Source organism: Narcine bancroftii, chromosome 5, assembly GCF_036971445.1.
Source record: "Narcine bancroftii isolate sNarBan1 chromosome 5, sNarBan1.hap1, whole genome shotgun sequence".
NCBI classification, from domain to species: domain Eukaryota; kingdom Metazoa; phylum Chordata; class Chondrichthyes; order Torpediniformes; family Narcinidae; genus Narcine; species Narcine bancroftii.
Window position 1 is genome coordinate 215,706,979 of NC_091473.1, and position 27,582 is coordinate 215,734,560.

Consider the following 27,582-nt stretch of genomic DNA (forward strand, 5'->3'; position numbering starts at 1 on the left):
CAAAGTTAATTAATGTCAGGTTTTGTTAAAAAGAGACTAGTTGCTGATAATATAGTGAGATTATTAAGTATCACTCATTTAGCTCTTATCAAAATGAGATTGAGGTGTTGCTGTTGCTTTGAGTGCAGAAAAGGCCTTTGATAGATTAGAATGGGATTTTCTTTCCAAGATATTAAACAAATTTGGTTTGGGACTGTGGCGACACACATCCTCATGGGAAACCGGCCCTGCATGTATTACCATGTGGCAGGGCAGCCATGGGCAAATGGCATTATCAGAGGTTTCCCACTGACTCCAGCATTCCTTCCAGCGTGCACCCTGGGCAGCGATTATGATGTCGCAATGCACCAGGTTTCTGAGCTCATGGTGCCCTAAAAGGGGCATGCTGAATTTGAATAAAAACAGTCAACCAGGAGCCAGCCAACTACAAGCCGCTCCCAAGACCAAGCCAGAATAGGGTCAGTCAACCTGGTGTTTCTACCACCAGCGTTGGGGAGGGCAAGTCCGTAAGTGTTGCCAGCCCTGTGGGTTTCAGGGAAATGACCAGGCCAGCCACCGTTGATGGCTGCGATGGCTGGCCACACAAACAGCCTCCTTCACATGACAAGACAGATCCACCAGCCGCTGATTCCTAGTGGACACAGGGGCTGCTTAGTGTTCTTCCCCCCCCCCCCCCCACATCATTAGAGACTTGCACCCGATCTCGAGGTCCAACCCTGTGGGCAGCCAACGGCTCCACCATCAGGACCTATGGCACCTGCAGGGCACAGATCCAGGTCGGGAAGGAGAAGTTCCACTTGAGGTCCGTCCTAGCCTCCGTGAACACCGTGCTGTTAGGGGCCGACTTCCTCAGAGCTCACGGCCTACTGGTTGACATGAAGGGCAAAAGGCTGGTCAATGCCCAAACATTCCACTCCACCTGACTGGACACAGCAGAAGCCCGCTGGCCTGAAATTACCACTGTAGCCATCGCCAGGGATGAGTTTGACAAGATCCTCCAAGAATTCCCTGCCATCTTAGAGCCATAGTTCAACGCTGCCCTACCACAGCATGGGGTCTTCCACCACATCACCACACAGGCCCCCCACTGCACACTAGACCCAGATGGCTGCCACCTGAGAAACTCCAGCAGGCAAAGGAGTAGTTCTCCAAGAACTGGGAATTGTCCGGTGCTCGGACAGCGCCTGGGCATCGCTGCTCCATATGGTCCCAAAATCAGCCAGGGGTGGAGACCATGTTGGGACTACTGTCGGTTGAATGACGCAACCACCCCCGACAGGTACCCGGTGCCCCACATACAGGACTTCTCTGCCAACCTCCGTGGCACACGGGTTTTCTCCAAAATGGACCTCATGCGGGAAAACCATCAGATCCTGGTGCATCCAAATGATGTGGGTAAGACGACCATTATCACCCCTTTTGGCCTCTTCGAGTTCTTGCATATGCCCTTTGGTCTAAAGAACGTGGCCCCAATGTTCCAGCGCCTCATGAACGCGGTTGGAAAAGACCTGGACTTTGTGTTCATTTACCTGGATGATATTCTCATTGGCAGTCTCAACCGTGATGAACACAAAGCCCATCTCCGCACACTCTTTGCCCGGCTGGCAGACTTCAGCCTCAGGTTAAACGCGGCCAAATGCCAGTTCGGCAAGGAGTCCCTCCAGTTGCTGGGGTACACCATTTCAGCAGCTGGGGCCATGCCGGCGCCGGAGAAGGTAGTGGCTGTTCAATGATTCCCCAAACCCTCCACCTGAAAGGCCTCCAAGAGTTCGCACTCATGCCCACCAATGAAAATATTTTATCATGGTCAAAGGAAGCACACAGGGCTTTCATCGTGACAAAGAAGACTCTAGCCAGCGCCACGCTGCTGGTGCACCCATGGCTGGAGGCGCCCACAGCACTCTCCGTGGATGCCTCAGCTATGGCAGTGGGGGGGCGCTTCTGGAACAGTGGCTTAATGGACAATGGTGCCCGCTGGCCTTTTTCAGCAAACAGCCGTACCCACCAGAGCTCAAATATAGTGCCTTCGACCGGTAGCTCCTGGTGCTTTATTTGGCCATCCACCATTTTTACTACTTCTTTGAGAGCAGACAATTCACAGCCTTCATGGATCACAAGCCCCTCACTCAAGCACTGGTGTTGGCCAAGGATCCATGGTCTACCAGACAGCAATGCCACTCTTGTATGTGTCTGAGTTCATGACCAACATCTGACACAGGACCAGCAAGGACAATGTAGGCAGATGCGCTCTCCTGTCCAGCCATCAACACTCACGCCCGGCCTGGATTACGAGCAACTGGCTCAGGCACAGAGGAATGATGTGGTGACACAGGCCTTGCAGACTGCCATCTTGGGCCTCAAATTCAAGGATGTTTGGGTGCCCAGCAGCCTGGACACATTGCTCTGCGACATCTCAACAGGCACGCCATGCCCGCTGGTCCCGCCGCACTGGAGGGTGAAAGTCTTCAGTCTGATCCACCACCTTGCTCACCCAGCGGTAAAGGCAACAGTGCGGATGGTCGTGGAGCAGTTTGTGTTGCATAGGCTGAAGAAGGAGATGGCAGAACTGGCCAGGAACTGTACCAGGTGCCAGACCTCCAAGGTCCAGGGACACATGCGAGCCCCCATCCAGAACTTCGACCTGGCGGTTTGCAGATTCCAACACATCCACGTTGATGCCGTCAGGCCCCTAGCGGTGTCCAAGGAGGCTCGTTACCTCCTCACAGTAGTGGATTGGGCCACAAGGTGGCCGGAGGCCTTCCTGATTAAGGAGGCCTCTGCAGAGACTCGAGCAAGGACTCTGGTCAGCCAATGGATCACCCATTTTGGAGTCCCGGCGTACATCACTAGCAACAGAGGGGTGCAGTTCACGTCTGCCCTGTGGACTCAGATGGTGAAGCTCCTGGGGATAAGGCTCCTCCACACCACAGCATACCATCTCCAATCCAACGGGTTGGTGGAGAGGTTCCACAGGCACCTGAAGGCATCGCTTATGGCCAGGCTCTCTGGACCAGACTAGGCAGACAAACTACCCTGAGTCCTCCTCGGGATTAGGACGGCACCCAAGGAGGACCTGCAGGCTTCAGCAGCGGAGATGGTCTATGGCGCAAGCTTTCCCTGCCGGGTGAGTTTTTCAGCCCAGACCCTGACACCACAGCCACTGACAAAAACCTGCTGGTGGACCTACACAGGCGACTGGCCTCCTTAGCTCCCCCACCCCCGGCACGCCACGGTATCCAGTAATTTCATCTCCCCAAAGAGGTTGATTCAGCCCAGTTCGTTTTCATGTAGAGGGGACGACAAGGTGCAAAGCTACAGCGACCGTACAAGGGGCCATACAAAGTCTTGCACCAGTCCAGTGGAACCTTCATCCTGGATGTTGGGGGGGGAGGGGAGAGAGAAACTTTTTACGATGGAGTGCCTGAAGGTGGCCCATCTGGACTTATCACAGCCAGTGTAGATGATCGCACCCAAGTGCCAGGGCCAGCCGCCAAAGTGACAGGACCTGTAGCAGGTTCTGGGGTGGGGGTGGGGGTTTTGTGTGGCAGCGCACTTCCTCATGGCAAACCGGTCCCGCTTGTATTGCCACGTGGCGAGGCAGCCATGGGGAAGTGATGTCGTCAGAGGTTTCTCTCTCTGACTCCAGCATCCCTTCCAGTGCGCACCCTGGGCAGCGATTATGATGTCACAATGGACCAGGTGACTGAGCTCGCGCTGCCCTTAAAGGGGCGTCCTGAATTCGAATAACAACAGTAGTTAATGACCCTCAACGTGGTGGCTATGTTTCTTCCACTGCTCACACCACTACAGGACAATCTTTTATCAACTGGATATTAATCCAAAGTGGTAACTAACAGACAAATTTCAACACCTTTTAATTTACAGATATCTAGTAGACAAGGATCTCCTTTATCACCAGCACTATTTGACCTGGCTATTGAAACTCTTGCAGAGATGATTAGATGGGATGTGTTTATTAAGGGATTCAGCATCAATTGTGAGGAACATAAATTTAGTTTATTTGCAGACTATGTATTGATATACTTGACTGAATCTGAGTCTTCCTTAAGGCAACTGCATCACCGACTAGAAGAATATGGACAATAAACTCGGATAAAAATTAAGTTATACCATGTACAAAAGGTGACTAAATGACATGTCAACGAGACACCAAATTTAGATGGCCAAAAAGTGGGATTAAATTTTTAGGGATTAGAACAGATAACAATTTAAGGAATTTATATAAATTGAATTATTTACCTCTACTTCATAAACTTGAAGAGGATTTAAAGAAATTGACGATGTTACCTATAACGTTAATAGGAATAGTTAATTGTATAAAGATTAATATTTTCCTAAGAATTCAATATCTTTCAAATGTTAGCTATTTTAGTACTTCAACAGTTTTTTAAAAGAACTTAATAAGTGGATTTTGAAATTCTTATGGAAGGATAAAATGTCTAGAGTTTCTATGCAGAAATTAACAGAAATATGAATGGGGGGACTTGCAACTTACCAGTATTTATAATTATTTATAGAGCAGCTCAGATGCATTTTATTGCATCCTTTTTTGAAGATGAAACCAGTCCAACGTGGATTAATAAAGAATTGGAGAAAAGTCAGTCAAGGCTTTTCTTTATAAATGGAATTCAAGATTGATGTCAGGAACTAAAGATGCACCTTTACTGAAACATATAATAGATGGGAAAATTGGAACAGAGTGGTATATCACCTTATGCATTTCTGTTCCAGAACAGTTTGATACCTTTTACCTAAAACAAAAATTTTTTTGAAATTGTGGTCTGATAAAGGACCTAAACTTATAGAAGATGGTTATGAACAAGGTCAGTTAATGTCCTGTATTCAAATAAGGGATAAATATGGAATATCTTGAAATGTGCTTTTTTTGTTAAAGCGATTCTTACGGGATAAATTGGCCCCAGAAAGCTTATTACCACCACGTAGTGAAATGGAAACTGTTGTTCAATGAGGGCCAGTACAGAAATTTACTTCTGCAATGTTCCTTTTATTGCAGAGAACAACATGTAAACTGGGACTCTATAAATCTAAGCATAAGTGGGAACAGGGACAGAATATTACAATTGATGAGCAATTATGGATGGATGTGTGTGGAGACTGTATGTCGAATACAATTAATGTGCGATACAGATTGGTACAATATAATATTTTAGTTATATATCATGCTGTGTAAGTTACATAAAATAAAATTGGACTTATCAAATAACTGTTTTAGGTGTGGTATAGAGGAAGGGTCCTTTCTGCATTCCACATGGGTGAGGTGTGTCCAAAAGTAAGACAGTTTTGGGTAAAAGTAGAATTGTTCGAACAAATTACTCCTATTTCATATCCACAAAATCCTGATTTATTTTTGATAGGGAATGCTGAGGGAAACATTAACAACTCAACAAAAGCTTGTGAAAATAGTATTTCAGTCACCTGGAAGTTGGATTCTTATCTGGGCATCGACAAATTGCATGTGGAAATACAAAAGTCCATTCTGTTGGGAAAAAAACTGAGAAATAAATATTACACATATTTACAAATATGGAGCCCACATTTCCACTATAGATATTGTGGATTAGTTTTATTCTTTTCTAATCACTATTCCCTATGACCTCAGCAGATAGAACTGATAGATAATTGATAGTTAAGTCCTCTGTGTTCCCTGGCCTGCCTTCGAACAATCCAGTAGTCTTATTTTTCTTTTTTAAATGTTATATAATATTAACATGTACAAGTAATGATTGATTTCTTTTGGGGGGTTGGGGTTAGGGAGGGTTTTTTTAAGGGGAGGGGGTTTAAATTTATTGTAGTCAGCATTAATCTGTATAAAAATGACTTATGTATATGGACTCTATATACGACATGTATGACACTTCAAAATATTTTAAAAAGGGGGCGTGTATGTTTAGGAAATGTGTGCATGTATGTAGTGGGGATTTGTGTTTTCTAGAGATGTTTGCATGTATGTTTGTGTTTCTGAGGGGTACACGTTGAAGAGGGGTCTGTGTGCTTGATAGAGATGGTGTGTGTTTAAGAGAAGGTTTGTGTATGTATATTTTAAAGATATTTTAGTGCATATGTAACAAGTGTTGGCTGCATGATTCGGACCAGGGTTGCCCACTGATATGTATTTAGAGAAGAGTTCTGTGCATTTGAGTGGGGTTTGTGTGTGTGTAGATTTTGGATGGGTTGTGCATGTATGTGTTCAAGAGGGATTTGTGTATGTGTGTTTAAGGGAGGGGTTTGTTTTATTTAAGTGTTTAAGAAGTGGTTTTTGATTGGGAGAGATTTGTGTATTTGAGTGTTTAAGAAGAGGGTGGTATATTTGTTTTTGAGAGGAGCTTGTGCCTACATGTGGGTTTAGAGGGTTTGCATGTATGCATTAAAGAGTGGGGTTTGTGTGTCTGCATGTTCAAGAGGTGTTTGCATGTATGCATTGGAGAGTGGGGTTGTGGGGCTTAAGAGCAATGATGTGTGTATGTTTCTGTGTTTCAGAGAGAAGTTTGTGTATTTAAGAGAGAATTGTGTGTGTGCACATTTTGGAGCAAGGTTGTCCACTTGTGTGTGTTTGGAGAGTGCTTGTGTATTTCAGAGGGTGGGTTGTGTGTATGTAATTTAAAATAGGGATTGTGTGTGTCTGTGTGTGTTTAAGAGAGTGACAAGAGTGTGTTTGAGAGAATGGCATGTGTGTAATGAAGACAGGTTTGTGTGTGAGTTTGAGAGCATAAAACATAGAGCATTACACCACAGTACAGGCCCTTTGTCTCATGATGTTGTGCCAACCTATAAATACCGAAAAACCTATTTCTCCTTATCTCATAACCCTCATTTTTTCCATCTGTCTGTCTAAGAGTCTCTTAAATGTCCCTATTGTTTCACCCCTGGCAATGGATGCCAGGTACCCACACTCTGTGTATATAAAAAAAAATAGCCCCTGATGTCTCCCCTAAACCTACCTTCCTTCACTTTGTACAGATGTCCTCTTTTCTATCCTGGGGAACAGATGCTGGCTGTTCATCTTATCTATGCCTCTCAAAATCTTGGAGTCCTCCATTTAAGTCACTTCCCATCCTTCTTCACTTCCAAGAGAAAAGTCCCAGCTCTGCGAACCTTGCCTCAGAAGACATTTTCCAATCCAGACAACACCCTGGGAAATCTCCTCTATATCCTCTCTGTAGCGTCCACATCTGTCCTATTAATGAGGTGACCAGAACTGAACACAATATACTAAGTGTGGTCTCACCAGAGATTTATAGAGCTGCACTATCATCTCAAGACTCCTGAACTCAATCCCCTAATTAAGCCCAGCATCCCACAGGCCTCCTTAACTATCCTAAGTGGCAACCTTGAGAGATCTATGGGTTTGGTCCCCAAGGTCCCTCTGTTCTTCCACACTGTTAAGTATCCAACCATGTACTCAGCCTTCAAGTTTGACCTTCTAAATTGCATCATCTCACACTTATCTGGATTGAACTCCATTTTTCTGCTTGACTGTGCATCCTGTCTATATCCTGTTGCAACCTACAACAACCTTCAAGACTATCCACAGCTCCTCCAATATTCGTAGCATCCATAAACTTATTGGCCCATCCCTCTACTTCTTCGTCCAGGTCATTTCTAAAAAATCACATAAAGCAGGAGTCCCAGAACAGATCCCTGTGGAACTCCATTAGTCACTGACCTCCAGGCGGAATACTTTCCATCCGTGACTATTCTCTGCTTTCTAAAGGCAAGATGATTGTGAATCCACACAGCCAAGTCATGCCTCATGATTTTCTGAAAGAGTATCTCATGGGGACCTTGTCAAGTGCCTTACTCAAATCCATATCCACCACAAATTCTGCCCTACCTTCATCAATTTTTTTGGTTACCTCCTCAAAGAACTCTATTGGGCTTGTGTGGCATGACCTTCCCTGAACTAAGCCATGCTAAATATCTCTGAGATGACTGTATTCTAAATGCTCATAAATCCTGTCCTTAAGAATCCTCTCCAATAGCTTGCCCATCACTGATGTAAGGCTCATTGGTCTATAGTAGCCTTTTTTAAACAAGAGGACCACATTTGCCATTCTCCAATGCTCCAGCACCTCACCTGTGGCCAAGAAGGGCACAAAGATAATCGCAAAGGCCCCAAGTGTCATCCCTCCCTTCCCATAGCAACCTGGGGTATCTCTCGTCCAGTCCTGGGGACCTACCAATCCTAATGTTTTGAAGAAGATTCAGCACTTCATCTGCCTTAATCTCCACGTGGTGCAGCACATAAGCTTGATTATTGTGACCTCACTTTGAATGAGATCCTTTTCTCTGGTGAACACTGAAGCCAAGTATTAATTTAGGACCTTCCTCCGCCTCCAGGCATGTGTTTCCTCCTTCATCCTTTAGCAGCCCCACCTTCATCCTCATCATCCTTCTGTTCTTCACATATGCATGAACCACCTTAGGATTCTCCTTAATCCTACTTGCCAGCACCATCTCGTGCCCCCTTCTAGCTCTGCTAAGTCCTTTCCAGTTCCTTCCTGGCTACCATGTAATTCTCTCAAGCCCTTCCTGTTTTTTGCTCCCTAAATCTAATGTTTGCTTCTTTCTTTCTTTTGACTACCACGGTCCCCTTTTCCTACCAGCTTTTCCCTGTCTAAGTGAGACAAACTTATCCAAAATCCTGCACAAATGGACCCTAAACTTCCTCCATGTCACTTCCATGCTTTCTGAGAACATCTGTTCCCAATGTACTCCCTAGTTCCTGTCTCATCCATTTTCCCCATTAAACACTTTCCCATCTTGTCTGCTTTTATCCACTTCGATGCTAAAGCTCAGGTTGTGGTCACTATCACCAAAATGCTCCCCCACCGAGAGGTCCGTCACCTGACTAGGTTCATCCAATACGGTCCCTCTGCTGGTCCCCATACTCTATCAGGGGTCCTTCTTGGACACACCTGATGAATTCTGCCCCATCTATCCCTCTTGCAGTAAGGAGGTGCCAGTCAATATTTGGGAAATTGAAGTCTCCCATAACAACAACCCTGTGATTACTGTATAATTACAAAATCTGCTGACACATCTGTTCCTTGGTGTCCTGAGGACTATTTGGCGGGGGGGGGGGGCCCTATGGACTACTCCCAATGCAGTGATTGCTCCCTCCCTATTTCTGACGTCTGCCCATAGATACTCCCTCCGCAGCATCCTCCCTTTCTGAAGCTGTGATACTATCCATGACCAATAATGCTACTCATCCCCTCTTTTGCCCCCATCCTATCCCTTTTAAACCCTGGTACCCACATCAGCCAATCCTGTTCTTGTGCTAGCCACGTCTCTGTAATGACCACAGCATCTTAGTTCCGTGGACTGATCTATGCTCCATGTTCATCTCCTACATTGCAACTCGTCCTCCCTGGCCGACCTTCATCACAAACCCACAACACAGTGCATCACCCTTTCCACCTTCTGCTCCATTCTCTGCCCTTACATTCTGGTTTCCCCGCCAAACTAACTTAAACCCTCCCCAACAGTTCCAACAAACCTGCCCGCCAGGATATTGGTTCCCCTCCTGTTCAAATGCAGCCCATCCTTTTTGTACGGGTCAGACATTCCCCAGAAGAAATCCCAAAGATCCACAAATCTGTACCAACTCTTCAGCTGTGTATCCACCTGCCACAATTTCCTGTTCCTCCCCTTACTGGTGCATGGCACAAGCAGTAATCCCGAGATGACTGCCTTTGAGGTCCTGCTTTTTAGCTTCCTTCCTAACTCCCTACATTTCCTCTCAAAGACCTTATCCCTACTTCCATCTACATCACTGGCAATGACGTGCGGCTGCTCACCCTGCCGCTTCAGAATGTTGTGGACATCCCTAACCCTGCCACTGAGGAGACAACAAACCATCTTGGAATCTTGGTCTTGTTCACAGAACTTCCCATCTGTTCATCAAATGCATTCCCAATCACTAGAGCTCTCCTCTTCTCTTAGCCGAAGGGCCAGACTCTGTGCCAGAGACCTGACAACTACGACTTGTCCCTGGTAGAGCATCTTCCTACCCCCAAACTATATCCAAAACTGTATATTTACTTTTGAGGGGAACAGCCACAGGGGTGCTCTGCACTGTCTGTTTATTCCCCTTCCCTCTCCTAACAGTAACTCAAGTACCTTTCTCTTGCCTTTTGATGTCTCCCTATAGCTTCTGTTCATCACCCACTCTTGCTTCTGAATGATCTGGAATTGCTCCAGCTCCACTTCCCTAACTTGGTCTGTAAGAAGCTGCAGCTGGATGTCATCAGGGACAATTGTGATGTTCCAGATCTCCCTCGTCCCACAATTGGAGTGTCCATTGCCCACGTTACCATCCTTCTACCTACTCTTTCCTGACTTTACCATTTGTATGTCCTCATTGACTTTTCACCGAACCTCTTGAGCCAAAGGCTTCAACTCTCCACTCACATGCTGGGCCACTCTGTTTGGCAAATGGAGATATTTAAATGAGCACCTACCTCCTGCGCTGTTTAAAAACTGCTCCTCTTTTCATTTAGCGCTGCTCCCAAGATTTAAGTGAGAACCTACCCCTCCTGCAATTGCATGGCCCTCATTTTCTCAGTGCCTCTGTTACTCATGCAGATTGTCAGATGCAGTCTCTCTCCAACTCGCAGGCGGTCTCTCTCTAACACTCTCTCACACAGTCATTCACCACCTCCCCATCCTCTCACCACATTACTTCCTCTTTCTCCACCCACTTTCTGCACACCACTCACCGTTCTCCCACCCCATCTGACAGCACTCCTGTGCCCCCTTCTCTCCCTCTTCCCCACTCTCTCCCCTACCTTCCTCCCCACTCATGCCATGCCCCCACTCTCCCCACTCCCCTTCCTCCCTTAAATTTAAATATACAACACAGTAACAGGCCATTTCAGCCCTCTACTTTGTGCTGCCCAATTTATATCCACTTAATTTATACCCTTGGTACTTTTTAGATGGTGGGAGGGAACTGGAGCCACCTGGGGAAAACCCATTTGGATGCGGAGTGAACGGGATTGGAACCCCAGTCCTGATCGCTGGCGCTGTAAATGTGTTGCACTAACCACTATGCCAACCTCTCCACTTTCCACTCCACGGCCCATCTGACATTTTTCTCTCCCCAGACGCTGACTGGCTTTACCCGGTGACGCAGGATGAGATTGTGCAGGAGCGCGGTACTGTCACGCTGCGTTGTACAGTACAAGAGAATGACAACTCCTCGCTGCAGTGGTCCAACCCTACCCAACAGACCCTCTACTTCGATGATAAGAAAGGTGGGAGGGGCGTGATGGAGCGGGTGGGGGAAGGTCATCGTGTGGGGGTACCAGGGTCAGAGTTCACGCCATTCTCTCCACTCCCGATTTTCCCCTCCAAACCATTCCCTCCCTCTCTCACTCTGCTGTCTCATGAGAACAGCAGAAACCAGAGGGCGAGGCCATCTGACCCATTGAGCCTTCTTCTGATCTTGCTGTGCACAGTTCCCCTTCACCTTTCATTTCCCTAAATATGCAAAAACTATCACTCTGTGCTTTCGGAACAATTTATGTAACAAGGCAGCCTCCACTACTTCCTTGGAGAGAGGATTCCCTGGATTCACCACTCTCTGGGAGAAGCAGTTCCTTCTTGTCTCCATCCTAACTCTCCCCCAAATCTTGAGGCTACTTCCCAGTTCTTGCCTCACCTCTCAGTGGGAAACAATTCTCCTGCCTCTGTCTTATCTGTCCCTTTCAGAATATTAATTTAGACAGAGAGCACGGTCGCAGGCCCTTCAGGCCTACAAGCCCATGCCACCCAAAATACCCTGATTAACCTACAGCTCCCAAACATTTTTGAAGGGTGGGAGGAAACTGGGAGAAACTCACGCAGACACTGGGGAGAACGTACAAACTTGTTATGGACAGCGCCAGATTTGAACCTGGTCACTGGCAGTTTGATAGTGTCGTGCTAACCACGCCACCCACTTTGCAAGTGTCTGGAAGACCCCCTCTCAATTTTCTGAATTCCAGTCCCAGGTGACCCAATCTCTCACCCCCTCATCTCTGGAACCAACTTGGTGAACCTCCTCTGCACTGCCTCTGATGCCAGTCCATCCTTCCTCAAGAAAGGAGACCAGAGCTGCCTGCAGTGCTCTGGGTGAGGTTTCACCAGTGTCTTGTACAGGTGCAGAACCTCCCTGCTCTTCAATTCAATCCCTCCAGCCATGAAGGTCAATATTCTATTTACCTTCTTGATGACCTGTGGCACCTGCAAACCAACTTGACAGGTCCTCATTCCCAATCCAGGAGGGCCACCTTTCCCTGGCCTGCTCCTGCCTTCTCACAAACCCCTCTCCTCTCCACCCACCGGCACAGAGTTCCACCAACCCTTCCGTGTAGGAGCAGGAATTCCCCAACACCTCACCATCCCCCCCACCCACTTGGAGCTCCCACTGGTGGCCCTCTCTCAGGTTAGTGGACATTTTAATTCCTCTTTCTCCCCCCACCCCATTACTATCCCAACCCACTCTGGTGTTGACCTTCACTGCTATGGTGAGGCCCAGCCAAGAGTGCTTATGTCCTACACTTGACTCTAGTTCTAAGTCACCCAATTTCCCCCCACCCGATCATCCTCCATCCACCACCACTCCTTTTCTCCCCAATGCACACCTGCACCCCCATACCCCTTCCCCAGCCCACTCCAACCCACCACCCCCTTCACCCATAGTACCACAATCCAGCTCACTCCCTGTCCACCAACCCCACCTCACCTCATTCTCTTTTTTCATCACTTCTGGCCCATCCCCAGCCCCCACACCCCTTCCAGCCACACTCACCCCACCATCCCCTTCCACCCATCCCTACTCCTTCTACCTCCACCCCCTCACACCACTTCCAACTACCCCCAACCCTTATCATCCCATCTACCGTTCCTCTCCCGTCTCACTCCTTCCCACAACCAAGCAGCCCATCCCATCCCCAGACATCACATACCCGCACCCAACACCCCTTACCCCCACTCCTCACACCTCTTTCCTCCCACCCTCACAGTCCTTCCCCTACCCACTCACACTCCTTTCCACACCCCATCTCCACATCCCTTCACACCCCCCTCTTTCCAACCCCCATTAGCCCCAGACATCTACCCTCTCTCATCTCGCCACACGCACCTCACATGTTTGCATCTGAACACCCCCCCAATGGTTCCACTAATCTCCTCCCTTTCACAGCTCTCCCCCTCCCTCATCCCATCCTTCCCCACTGCCCTGATCTCCCTCCCTCCCTACGCTTCCTCCTGTCCCCAACCCTTCCCCTCCCCTCCTGTTCCCCCACTTCCACTTTCACCCATTCTACTCCTCCCCTCCCCACCACTTTCCTGCTTGCCCCTCCCCTTTACAACCCACACCCCCTCTCCATCCTTTTTCCCCCAAACCCTCATGTTCCTCTCTCATCATGCCCTTCCCCTACACCCTCTCAACTACAGGGACAGCAGACCATGACCTTCCAGGACTGGATCCCTGAGGTCAAAAGTAGGCCATTCAACCCCACACTGCCCGCTACAATGGGACAGGAGGCTAATCAACCTCCTTGGCCTGCTACACAGTGATGGGAGGCCATTAAGCTCCTCTTCATCCTATTACAAGGGTGTTGGTGGCCAGCCTGTGGAATGGGGTTGGGGAGTAGGGGGCACTGTCATCATGGAGACTGATTGTCCCTCATCCCCAGCGCTGCGGGACAATCGAATCTCCTTGGTCCTTTACAACCGGAACGAGCTCACCATCAGCATTAGCAACATGAGCCTGCGAGACGAGGGCGACTACACTTGCTCCATCTTTACCATGCCTGTCCGCACCGCAGTCGCCAAGGTGAAGGTTCTGGGTAAGGAACGGACTAACCTAGGAGAGTGTGATGGGTTGGAGGTGGGGCAGAATCCCCCTGGGTCGGACCCATGTATCGGGACAGTGTAGAGCAAGCTTCATCTTGTATCTGATCCGTGCCCTGCAAATGTGTGACAGGACGATGTAGGGGGGCTTCACTCTGGGTCTGACCAGTACCCTAGGAGTGGGTGACAGGATGGTATGAAGGGAGGTTCCCCCTGGGTCTGACCCGTGCCCTGGAGTGTGCGATGGGATGGTGTAGAAGAAGCTTCCCCCTGGGTCTGACCCGTGCTCTGGGAGTGTGTGACGTGACGGTGTAAGGGAGCTTCCCCCATTTCCGACCCATGCCCTGGGAGTGTGTAACGGGACAGTGTAGAGGGAGCTTCCCCTGGGTCGGACCCGTGCCCTGGGAATGTGTAACAGGATTATCTTTATGAACACCAGCTGTTCCAAAGAAGCCAGAAATTTCAGGATACCTTGGTCCGATAGCGGAGGGACGGACGGTCACGTTGATGTGTAACACAACAGGCAGCAAGCCTGTTGCCACCATACACTGGTACAAAGGCAGCGAGGAGCTGGAAGGTGAGTCTGTGAGATCTGTGACCCTCCCCTTCAATCTCCCCTGACAACATCCCCTCCACCTGACAATCTCTCACTCCCACTCCCAGACAGGCAAACGTGTGTGAGGGAGAAGGACATGTGTATGCAGTGATCAAATGGGGAAGGAGTGGGGCAGGCAACACCCCCCTACCCCCGCCAACCACAGGATGGCTGGGTGTGGAACAACCTGTATTCAGGGATGGTAGGAGTTAGAGACAGGAGAGGGTGATAAAGGGAGGGATGTGTAGGATGGGAGGGAGTTTCAGAGTTCGGGAAGGGTGTAGGGGTTTATAGATGCAGGAAAGGGTATTGGGGACAGAGGATTTAACTGAGATAGGGATGGGTGAATGGACCAGAGTGGGTTACTGAGACAGGGAAGTATGTGGGGACAGGAGGGGGTGAGAGTGAAAGGGAGCAGTGCAGGAACCAGAGTGGTTGCACAGAACGGGAGGGGAGCAGGGGACTAGAGACGGTGACAGAGATAGGGAAGTGTAAGCAGGGGTGCAGTGCTAATTTTCTAGGAGCTGGAGTTCACCAAAACTGGCAACATGAGGCGCCCGGAGCGATGCTCTGGTGAGCTCCAGCGGCACTGCACCCCTGGGTGTAGAGCACAGGAGAGGGATTCAGAGGTAGGGAGGGGTGTCGGGCACCCAAGGGGGTTACAGAGATGGGGAGGTTATACAGACTGAATGGGGTGACAGACATAAGAAGTATTGGGACTGGAGAGGTTTACTGAGATAGGGAGATGTCTGGAGGGGGTTAGTCATGATGTGTAAGGTCTTGAGGGGTTTACTGAGATAGGGAGAGGTCTGGCATCTAGAGGTGTCAGGGCTGGAGGGGGTTAAAGTGATCAGGAGGAGTGTGGGGACTAGATGAGGTTAAAGAGACTGGAAGGAGTTTAGGTAGCAGAGTTTGTGACATATTCAGAGGGGAGTAGGGGCTGGAAGGGGTTAGAGAGGTACCAATGTAGGGATGGAGGGGATAGAGAGGGATTTGGGGACCGGAGCAGGTTACAGAGATGGGGAGCAGTGAAGAAACTAGAAGGGATGACAGAGAGCTCTCTCCCCTATGTTCCCCTCTGACACCCCTGACCATCTCTCATCTCCTCTCTTTCCCGCTTCCCCCTCTCCCCCCTCCCCCACTCTCCCCCTCCCCCTCTCTCCCCCTCTCTCCCCCTCTCTCCCCCTCTCTCCCCCTCTCCCCCCCTCTCTCCCCCTCTCCCCTCTCTCCCCCTCCCCCCTCTCCCCCTCCCCCCTCTCCCCCTCCCCCTCTCCCCCTCCCCCTCTCCCCCTCCCCCTCTCTCCCCCTCCCCCTCTCTCCCCCTCCCCCTCTCTCCCCCTCCCCCTCTCTCCCCCTCCCCCTCCCCCTCCCTCCCCCTCCCCCTCTCTCCCCCTCCCCCTCTCTCCCCCTCCCCCTCTCTCCCCCTCCCCCTCCCTCCCCCTCCCCCTCCCTCCCCCTCCCCCTCTCTCCCCCTCCCCCTCTCTCCCCCTCCCCCTCTCTCCCCCTCCCCCTCTCTCCCCCTCCCCCTCTCTCCCCCTCCCCCCTCTCTCCCCCTCCCCCCTCTCTCCCTCTCTCCCCTCTCCCCCTCTCTCCCCTCTCCCCCTCTCTCCCCTCCCCCCTCTCCCCTCCCCCCCTCTCCCCCTCCCCTCCTCTCCCCCTCCCCCTCTCTCCCCCTCCCCCTCTCTCCCCCTTCTCCCCCTCTCTCCCCCTCCCCCTCTCTCCCCCCCCCTCTCCCCCCCCTCTCCCCTCCCCCCTCTCCCCCCTCTCCACCCTCTCCCCCTCCCCCCCTCTCCCCCTCCCCCCTCTCCCCCTCCCCCCTCTCCCCCTCCCCCCTCTCCCCCTCCCCCCCTCCCCCCTCTCCCCCTCCCCCCTCTCCCCCTCCCCCCCTCCCCCCTCTCCCCCTCCCCCCCTCTCCCCCTCCCCCCCTCTCCCCCTCCCCCTCTCTCCCCCTTCCCCTCTCTCCCCCTTCCCCTCTCTCCCCCTTCCCCTCTCTCCCCCTCCCCCTCTCTCCCCTTCTCTCCCCCTCCCCCTCTCTCCCCCTCCCCCTCTCTCCCCTCTCTCCCTCCCCCTCTCCCCCTCCCCCCTCCCCCTCTCTCCCCCTCCCCCTCTCCCCCTCCCTCTCCCCCTCCCCCTCTCTCCCCCTCCCCCTCTCTCCCCCTCCCCCTCTCTCCCCCTCCCCCTCTCTCCCCCTCCCCCTCTCTCCCCCTCCCTCCCTCCCTCCCTCCCTCTCTCTCTCTCTCTCACTTTCTCTCACTCTCATTCTCTTCACAGGTCACTCCACCTATGAAGCAGTCCCTGGTGATGAGAGAGCCTACACCCTCCGGAGTGTGGTGAACATCAGTGTGTCACGGGAGGACCATGGTGCTGTCATTGAGTGTGCCATTGACCACCAGGCCCTGGAGCACAGTGACTACAGGGCACAACAGAGGATTGAGGTTCACTGTGAGTTCCACAGCACAGTCACACCCATGGTGTACCCCGTGGTCCTTGATCTCTCCCAACTCACCTCCACACTTCCAAAGATCTCACCCACACTCCATTCCACACAACCCCGCCCAAGACCTCTCCAAAATCCCTCACACTCTGGTCCATACCCCCATTTCCCATAGCCACCAGACTGTTCCGCCACCTCCACAATCCCAACAGACCACACACCCAACTCCCACACTCATGCCAGACCATACCACTCCCCTTCCATCCCACCCCAACATGACCCTGGACCCCCAACTCTGACTCACTCCCACACACCCCTTGGATATTACCCCTTCCCATCCCTTCCCCTCACTCCCACCCCTGGCTCCACCTCTCCCCCTCACCCCAAACTCCTCCTGATCGCAACCCTCTCCTTTATTTTAACCCCCCACTTTACTTTCACTCCCTCTCCCACAGATCCAAGCCCACCCCCCCCCCACACTCTGACCAGACCACAACTCCACACCCCACCCTCCCCATGGACCTCAACCCCACACCTACATCCCCTCCTGGACTGCCCGTCGACCCATTCCCCCCTGGATTTGACCCCTTCACACTCCCCCAGATTCCACTTGGACTCCAAGTCACACCCATGGGCCCCACACCTTCCCACTCATGCCGTCCCCCCACACCAACCATAGCCCCACCCTTCCCCACATGCCTAGATTCCACCCCCCACTCACTGCCACCACCCGATCGTCAGTGTGAAGGGACCCTCACTGTTCAAGCGGATCCTCGGTATGGGACGTGCTCTCTGACCTATGTCCTCCCCCTGCCGAGTGCTGCCAGGTGATGGAGAAAGTACGTTGGGGAAAGCTCGCAGGAGCAGGTGCCCATTCAGCTGAGCTGTGCCTGATGGGAACACCGATCACTCCTTCTGTTCCCCAGATTCCCCATCCATCGAGATCCGACCTTCCAAAGTCGTGCCACAGGAAGATGAGGAGTTCATGCTGCGATGTGTCGGCCGAGGGAACCCTGAGTGAGTATAAACCCCACCCACACATGTTGCGGGATATGTGATGGGACAGTCTAGAGGGAGCTTCCCCAAGTCTGACTGTACACTGGGAGTGATGTGACAGGACAGTATAGAGGGAGTTTCCCCCCGGGTCTGACCCATGGCCCAGGAGTGTGTGGCGGATGATGTAGAGGGAGCTTTCTCCAGGTATGAACCATGCCCCAGGAGTGTGTGATGGGATGGTGTAGAGGGAGCTTCCCTGAGTCTGACCTGTACCCTGGGAGTGTGTGACAGGACAGTTTAGAGGGAGCTTCCTCCTGGGTTTGACCCGTGCCCCAGGAGTGTGTCACGGGACGATGTAGAGGGAGCTTCCCCTAGGTCTGACCCAGAAGTGTGTGAGAATATTGAGGGAATGGGGGAGTGATGGAGACAGTGAGAATGGTGTAGGGGAATGGGGTCGGGATGGGAATGGTGCGGGGAGTGGCAATGTGGGGGGATGGGAATGGTGTGTGGATGGGGATGGTGTGTGGATGGGGATGGTGGCGGTTTGTGGGGACAGTTTATGGGTCGGTGCGGTGGGGCAATGGTGAGGCCAATGGGGACAGCGAGGATAGTGTGAGGGGTGGGTACAGGTTTGAGGATGACTCTGTGGGGAGGGGTGGTGATGAGGTTGGGTGGGGAGGAGTGGGGATGGTGTTGGGGGGATGGGAATGGTTTGCAGTGTGCCAGGGTGGTGAGGTTGTGAACAGTGGTGGTGGGATTATGGTTCCAACCAGTCACTGACCACCACCCCCGCCCCTAGACCCGGGCTGTTCACGTGGACGCGGTTGGCTGGTGAGCTATCGGAGCACGCGACAGTGCGTGGTGAGAACTTGACCTTCAGATTCCTAAACAAGACTGATGATGGGATTTACCGGTGTGAAGCCAAGAACATCGTCGGCACTGGCGCCAGGAACTACTCTCTGATTGTGCACGGTGAGGCAGGCAAGGGTCACCGGGGTTGGTGGGAACCAAGATCACCGGGGTTGGTGGGAACCAAGATCACCGGGGTTGGTGGGAACCAAGATCACCGGGGTTGGTGGGAACCAAGATCACCGGGGTTGGTGGGAACCAAGATCACCGGGGTTGGTGGGAACCAAGATCACCGGGGTTGGTGGGAACCAAGATCACCGGGGTTGGTGGGAACCAAGATCACCGGGGTTGGTGGGAACCAAGATCACCGGGGTTGGTGGGAACCAAGATCACCGGGGTTGGTGGGAACCAAGATCACCGGGGTTGGTGGGAACCAAGATCACCGGGGTTGGTGGGAACCAAGATCACCGGGGTTGGTGGGAACCAAGATCACCGGGGTTGGTGGGAACCAAGATCACCCAAGATCACCGGGGTTGGTGGGAACCAAGATCACCGGGGTTGGTGGGAACCAAGATCACCGGGGTTGGTGGGAACCAAGATCACCGGGGTTGGTGGGAACCAAGATCACTGGGGATGGTGGGGAGAGTGGTCAGAGAGGCCTGAGGTCACCAGGTCTGTGGGGTCAGCAGTCAGAGATGACTGGGGTTGGTAGGGTCTGGGTCACTGGGGTGATTTGGGATGAGGATCACTGAGGTCAGTGCGGACTGGGATAACCGGGAGATCATGAGGACCTAGGTTGGTGGGGTGTGGAGTCACCAGAGGGTTATTGGGACCGGTTAGTTGGGATTGGGATCACCGGGATTATAAGGACCCAGGTTGGTGGGGACTGGGGTAACCCAAGTGTCATGAGGACTTGGGTCACCAGGGGGGTCATGGGAACCCAGGTCGGTGGGATTTCAGATGGAGATGAGGAGGGGTTTCTTTCCGTGAATGTGTGAATCTCTCCAGTGAGAGACAAGGGAGCTCCACAGTGGGGGAGTGGCTGTAGGGGATGGCCACTGGGGGAAGGTGATGGGGTCAGACTGTGAGGGAGCTCCTCACTTTTGGAAGGGTGGCGCAGAATGGGTGGGGGGTGGTGGGGATGGGACTGTGGGGAGAGGCCATGGGGGGAAGAACAGTGGCAGAGAGATGAATTCTGCATCTCTAGGCATGTGTACCAGTGGACATCATCATGTATGTTACATGTCACGTGTGTGTCTGCCCTCCCCCCATCACAGGGGACCCCTTGGATACGCCCCCAGCTCCTGCCAACGACTCCCTGACCCCACCCGGTCACGGTAGGACACTCGCCTCCCCTCCCACACCCTACCCTGCACCCTACCCCATCCTACTCTGCATTCCCATCCCATCCTACTCTGCATCCCCATCCCCACCTAGGGCTGCTGGGGTCCTGGCTTAGTGGTGTTGCTTGGTGAGCAGGGATGGGATTGGACGACTGTTAGCTGCTCTTGAAACTGTGATTGGCTGAGAAGAATCCAGTAGGGTGGGACATTCATGCAAATTGTATGGTCACTGCTATCTACAGGGACTTTAGCAACCAATCAAATTAGGTGGAGCCAGGCGACCAATCCCATTGGTTAGTGCAGCACACCTGCCTGCCTAGAGGTAGAAATGTTTTTGGCCTGTGACATCCTTGGTGCAAGATGAGGAACCAATTCCCCTAGGTCTCTCTTTAGAGAGCTTCCCCCTGGGACTGACCCATGCCCAGGGAGAATGTGATGGGACAGAGTAGAGGGAGCTTCCCCCTGGGTCTGACCTGCATCCCGGGAGTGTGTGGTGGGATGGTGTAGAGAGAGCTTAACTCTGGGTCTGACCTGTTCAACCTCTCACACTCTGTATATACATGCTATACTATCTCCTCCTGGCTGCAGACATGACAAGTGGTTGGTGTGTCAGTAAACCGACTTAAAAATCTGTTACACAGTAACAGCTCAGTACGTTTCCATCACAGGTCTCCAATATAACAGGGGAGGACTCTCTCATAAGGAGACCTCCCTCAGCTCTGGGTGGCAAATCAGACTGCCAGGGTGTATCTGGATGGAAGATGAGGACAAGAAAGTGTATGGTGTACAGGAGCAATCTGTACAATAAATGCCTTGATGCATCACCAAATGGCATAGTGGGCATCTCTGTAATGCGGCTCGTGGTATGGAATTGGCTCCTGAGAAGGATTTTGGGCCCTGGGTCCGATGAGCAATTTCGGCTCTGCTGGGACCATCCTACACTCCTGAGCACCCCTGACACCCACTGCAACAGGATGAAAGATGACCGCACCCCAGACACACAATAACTCTCAATGGAAACCAGGCAGCTCCTGCAAAGCGGTATGGTTGATACTCGCTGCTGGGAGCTGTGTGTCCTCCTGAAGGCAACAAACCTGGCGAAGAAAAAATGTCTCCTGCGCATGCCATCACAGCGGGTGCTCGATGTGTACATATCTCTGCAGGGACCAGAGGCGGAGAGCCGCCAGCTGGGTACGCACACATACCAGTGACTGACCATCCTCAAACTGAATACTCAGGACTGCAGAAGACTCGATGCCTCTTGTGCACCAGAAGAAGTCCACCAACTTCCTCTGGGTCATGGTAACATGTGGGCGGAACCAAAGTGTTCAACTGGCTCTGTACTCCAGCATTCCATGGTCCAACACATTTGAATCTGCCAGCGTTAGTACAAACACCTGATACAGTGTGGGACTCGAACCCCAGTCCCAATTGTTCGCACTGTAAAGGTTGAATCTGCTGCAATTGGGACGGGGTTCAAGTCCCGCACTCTCTGTCAGGAGTTTGTACTAATGTCCCAATTGCTGAGGCTGTAAAAACATTGCGATGACCGCTACACTAACCGTGCAGCCCCACAGCATTATTTCCTGTTTTAAGCCTTATTCTATTTTTGTGATGTTTACATAGAGGGTTCCCTTTAGAGTCAATTTCTGTTTTCCTGCACTTTCTGTGGTCCGACCAGATTGAAGAGGTATATAAAGGCCACCAGGTAGTTTATGACCAGGGCAGCTCTGACCAGTGTCTTAGCTGGGCAATGACTTTTGTATTTAGTTCCAGCCAGCCCTCCTCAGTGGAGCTCAGGTGGACACCCAGGTACAGGAGGTTCATGATGCTCCATGCAAAGGGTCCCATCACCTCCAGCACTGACCCACTAAAAGAGCAGCACATTGGCAGAAAACGCAGCCAAGAAAGCCAACTGGCATTGTCTGCAGGTTAGCAGGGTCAGTCACCATGAGGAGGACATCAGTAGTGTAAGCTGTTAAGACACCTCCAGGTCTGGCTCTCACGGAACCAGTCCCGTCAACCTCTTCCGAAGTAGACACAGAAACGGCTCCACGCAGACAAAATACCACTGTCCAGATATGAGGTATACCCCCCCCCCGACAAAGGTGCAAGAGCCTTGTCTAGGTCCCATTGACTTTCAGCAAAATGTGACCTAAGACCGAATGCCTACAGAGTGCTAAAGGGATATTCATGACCCACTGTCAAATGCCTTCTAGTCAAGGGAGGTGACAGACTAGCTCCCCGGACAACATGAAACAGGCCGTGGACTAGATGGACATTGTCCTGAATGGATTGGCCTGGGTCTGTGTAGGACTGATCTTGGGGAATCACTTTTGCCAGTATGGAGCCCAGACAATTGGCCATCGCCTAGGCAAAGACCTTGTATTCTGTGCTGAGTGAGACTGGACAGCAGTTCTTCGATGAGCAGAGATCTCCCTTCTTGGCAGCAACTGCCCTTCATTGAGAGGGGCATCTCACCAGTCACCAGGCTCTGCTCCAGAATCAGTGTGATAACAAGTTTCAGTCATTGGTTCACAAAAAAAAATGCTTGGAGAAGGTTGGAGTGTTCTCTAGAAATACAAGACTATCCTGTGATGGACATTCTTTACAGTCAGGCGCCTCCTTCCAGTTGCACAAATCTCCAAGGTGCCTGCAACAAATCTTTACCCAGGTGACCTGGGCTAAGCAATTGGGATGAGCAGGAGTTGACCAATGTAATTACTGGACATTAATTCAGCTGCAGCTCCCATGAAAGTGCTGGTTGTCCTTGGCAATCTGCCAGCCACAGCCGCTCCCTCAGCACGCTGACCCAGACAGGCACTAATCAAGCAAATTGGAATTCCTTCAAAAGAAACGCACTCCAGGCCACTGCCAAAGATGTAATCCAACTCTTCCTCCACTTACCATTTAATACTGCTTTAACTCCGCTTCTCTCTGTGTCTGACCCAGCAGGTGTATGAAGGGATGGTGTAGAGGGACCTTCCCCCTGGATCTGACCTGTGCCCCAGGAATGTGCGACAGGATGGTGCAGAGGGAGTTTCATTCTGGGTCTGACCCGTGCCTTGGGAGTGTGTGTGATGGGATGGTGTAGAGGGAGCTTCCCCTCCTGGGTCTGACCCATGCCCCGGGAGTGTGCAACAGGGTGACTGGGTGAGCTCCATTCAGGGTTGAGCTGAAGACTGGGACAGGTTAGAAGGGTGGAGTGGCCTGGCTGGGATGTGTCTCTGGTGGCCCATGTCATGCACCAGGGTTTGAGCAGGTGTCTGCTTGAAGTTAGTTATGGATGTGGAGCTGGGACCCAGGGGCGGGTGGATGGCTATGTTGAGGATAGACCTGGTCAAGAAGCTCTGAATCAACCATGGAAAGAAGGCGACTCCAGGCAAGACAACAGTGGTGTCAGTGTCCATGTGCACTTCCTGCTGCTCTGGTTACTGTATCCCACCTCCCCCTTCCCCCTCACCCTCTGTCACCCTCCCTCCTACCCCCTTCTCCCTGACCCACCCACCCCTTACCTCCATCTCTTGCTGCTCCTACCCCATACTGCCACACCCCCTCTGCCCCTCCTATTCCCCTCCCCGCTTCTCTTCTCCCCTTCCTCCCATTGCTCCCTCCACTCCTTTTCTTGGTCCTCCCATTTCCACTCCCCTCTCCTCCTCCCCATCCACCCCTTTTCCTCCCATGCTCCCCCATCCAGTCCTTCCCTCCCCTTTCCACTCCCTCTTCCCTTCCCACACTCCTACCTCTCCTTCCATCCTCACACCACCCTGCTCCCCTCCTATCCTTCTCCCTCCCCTCCTCCCAGTTCCCTACTCTCCTTCCTTCCCCCTCCAGCTGTTCCCCATCCCTCCCTCACCCTCCCTAATCCCCTTCTCCTTCTTCACTCATTGGATCGCGGTGGTCATGTTGCTTTCTCCAATCATTATCTGAATTTCTTTGTTCACAATGTTCACCCCTCCTCTTCCAATCCCTTCAACGCTGTGTCCCCCATTCTCCATCTCTTCTCTGTCTCCCATTTTCGCCTTCACTCTCCCCCCTCTCCTCTGCAACTCCTCCCTCTCCTCTGAAACTCCTCCACTCTTCCCCACACTCCCACTCCTACTGTCCCTCCTTCCTCCATCTACCTCCACTCAATTGCTACCCCTCTTTCCTCTCCTGCCCCTCTCTCCCCCACCCCACCATTTGCTTGGACACTGCACCCGCCCATCGCTGTGACCATCAGACTCCAGCTCAAGCCCCAGGCCGGACACAGGTACAATCCGTGACATTTCCCCACCTCCAACCCCTCCCCACTGCCCCATGTGAAACAACTATTAATCCCCCTCTATCTCCTCTCCCTTCCTCTCCCCCTCCTCCTCACCACCTCAGGAACAGAAAGGTGCCATGGGAGGGGAAGAGAGGGTTCTCCACCCTGAGGGAGAGGCAGTGGAAGGGATGGTGAAAAAGCTGTTCCAAATTTATGGAAACCAGTTGCACTCTTTCCCTCTTCATTTCTCTCCCTTTTTTCCTGCCCATCCTCTCTCAACCCCTCTTTCCCTCTTTCCTTCACCACCTCTCCCTCTCATTTTCCATTTCTCCCTCCCTCCTTTTCCTCTTTCCTTGTCTTTCGCCAATTCTCTTTCTATTTCTATTTCTCCCTCCTTCCCTCCCTTCCTTTCTCTCACTCGCTCTCTATTAACTCTCTCTCCCCTCCCCCTCTTGTGAGCAGATCCCCTTTCCCAGCTCACCCAGTCGAACATCGACCACGCAATTATCGGAGGAATTGTCGCCGTCATTGTTTTCATCGTACTCTGTCTCTTCATCCTTCTGGTCCGTTACCTGATTCGGCACAAAGGTAAATACTCCTCGACTCCCCTCACCTGTGCAGTTCCCTACATACCTCCCTGGCAACCATTGTCTACACCCCTCCTTGTAACCCCCTCCAATTCCTTGCACCCCTCCCTAACTCTGTCATCCTCTCCAGTCCCCACACCCCTCCCTGTCTCTGTCATCCTCTCCAGTCCCCTAAACCCCTATCTCTGTCATCCCCTCAAGTCCCTTACAACCCTCCCTAACTCAGTCATCCCCTCCGGACCTTACACCCCTCCCTATTTCAGTAATTCCTTCCAGACTCCTCCCTCTCTATGTTATCCCCTACACCCCTCCCTATCTTGGTCATCCCCTCCAGATCCCTACACCCCTCCTTATCTCTGTCATTCCCTCTGGTCCCCTACACCCCTCCTGTCTCTGTAATAGTCTCCATTCCCTACATCCATCTCTACCTGCATTATTGACGGCCTGGCCCTAGGAATACGTCTGGTTGAGAGTGGAAGAACCATCCCATTCTCCACTGGCCTCCATTCGCCCCCACCCTCCCTTTCCCACCCAAACCCACCCTCTCCGTGTCTCCCGCAGGAACCTACCTGACCCACGAGGCCAAGGGTTTGGATGACGCCCCTGATGCCGACACGGCCATCATCAACGCAGAGGTGGGCCACTCAAGCTCGGATGAAAAGAAGGAATATTTCATTTAGTGATGGAGAGAGGGGCATGAGGGAGACCCCCATCAGTGGAGTACCCCTTGATACGCTGCCTGCAGTGACCCCACCTCTGTGTTCCCTAACACTGAGCGCGCAGCCTGATGATAACTCACTGTTGTACACACAATCGCTGTCATGTCTAGTTATTGGTTTTAATATCTTTCTGTTCAAAGATTTATTTGCCAGAGAGCAGGAGGGAAGGGGAGGAGGTAGGGTCAGGTCAAAACTGGGTGGGCTGTGGGATCACTCCCTGCTTCAGACTGCTTCATCATACTTATTGACATTGTGCCCGGGAATGTGTGACAGGACGGTGTAGAGGAAGCTTCCCCAAGGTTTGACCCATGCCCCGGGTGTGTGTGATGGGATGGTATAGAGGGAGCTTCCCCCTAAGTCTGACCTGTTCCCTGGGAAAGTGTGATGGGATGGTGTACAGGGAGCTTTCCCCAGGTCTGACCTGTGCCCCATTTGTGTGTGACGGGACAGTGTAGAGGGATCTTCCCCCTGGGTCTGACCCATGCCCCAGGAGGACATGTTTGGGAGTTCGGGCATTTATATTCCTGCATGGCCTCCTGTACTCCTGACCCCAGCACGCCCTCTGCCCCAGCTGACCCCAGCATGCCCTCTGCCCCAAATGACCTCAGCAGGCCCTGTGCTCCAACTGACCCGAGCACACCTTCTGACCCAGCTGACCCCAGCATGCCCTCTGACCTGGCTGACTTTACGAGGGCTTGCAGCTTGCCAATCTGCTAAGATGACCACTGTCCCAGCATAAAGCTGACTTCTGATTGGTCAATTGCACCATTTTCATCTGAATATTCTGGATTAGCATTGGCCAACGTTTGGAACCCCTACCGATCTTACTCCTGTTCTGCAAGGTTTGATATGATTGGCTGGAATTATATACATATACGTTATAAATATATACATATAACTAATATTAATTGGATGTCTCTGTGTGTTTTGAATAAACAGCACTGCCATGGGCTGGGAGTTTTCACGTGTATATTGAGCAGCGCTGTGATTGGTTGTTTGCCGTGTCTGCACTCTTCCCCAACCACATTAAGGGGAACTTGTACTTCTGGGGTTTGTTTGTGGCGGGGGGAGGGGGGTGTTCATGGGTGTCATTTTTGCAAATATTTTAAATAAAAAAAGGGGCCAGAATTCATACCTTCAGCAGGAGACGTGTGTTCTTTTTGCGCGGCGCTTGGTCTGGGTGGATTGGTTTGGCCCAGGTTGGGAGAGAGGAAAGTGGGAGGTCCTGACAGACCTGACCCCTCCATCACCCCATGACCAGTGGGCACCTTCTCCCCCTCCTTAAAATCATCCCCTGTAGACTCCCTCACGCAAATGAATCGTGGAAGAGGGGAGAGTGGAGAGGGGAGAGAAGAGGGGAGAGAAGAGGGGAGGGAACAAGAGAAGGGGAGAGGTGGGGAGGAGGCAGGAAAAGAGGAGAGGTGAGAAGAGGAAAGGGAGGTGGAGGAGGGAGAGGGAGGGGAGATGTGGGGTGTTGGGGAGGGGGAAAGGCAGTGGAGAGGAGGGGTGGAGGTGGGTGGGGAGACATTGAGGGGAACGGGGAGGGGAGAGGTGAGGGGAGGGGATGTGGGTAGGGGAGTGGGGGACGTGGGGATGGGAGGGAGTGGGGTGATAGGATGGGAGGGCAGAGGAGAGAGTGGGAAGGGGATGCTACGACTGCCTGAGTACCTCCAGCTGATGGATTCTGGTTGGGTTCCAACCATTGCAATATCTCCAAATCTCAAGCTGCAGGATATACTCTCAAGTGGCATCGCTGCTGAGGGAGGGGCTGTGGTTAACACACTGACCCCCCAGGGTAATTTCCTCTCTGGGAGGCTATCTTGGCTGCAGGGAGAGGTCCCCTCCAATTGGGAACTCATGGTGAGTGAGGAGTGGCCCCTTGCAAGCCCCAGGCTGCTATGGGCCTAACTTCCCCTTGGCTGTGCCTGT

At 52.1% G+C, this 27,582-nt stretch overlaps 1 protein-coding gene across 1 annotated transcript; it reads left to right on the forward strand.

The window, feature by feature from the left end:
• The first annotated feature begins 3,094 nt into the window (after positions 1 to 3,094).
• On the forward strand, positions 3,095 to 26,764 carry LOC138765518 (cell adhesion molecule 3-like). Its single transcript, XM_069942547.1, has 12 exons — positions 3,095 to 3,106; positions 3,292 to 3,514; positions 3,754 to 3,846; positions 11,151 to 11,300; positions 13,728 to 13,880; positions 14,324 to 14,461; positions 16,751 to 16,921; positions 17,840 to 17,930; positions 18,709 to 18,881; positions 20,036 to 20,095; positions 24,810 to 24,935; positions 25,496 to 26,764. The coding sequence occupies exons 1-12, from the start codon at positions 3,095 to 3,097 to the stop codon at positions 25,612 to 25,614; spliced, it is 1,509 nt and encodes a 502-aa protein (XP_069798648.1). The 3' UTR covers positions 25,615 to 26,764.
• The last annotated feature ends 818 nt before the right edge of the window (positions 26,765 to 27,582 follow it).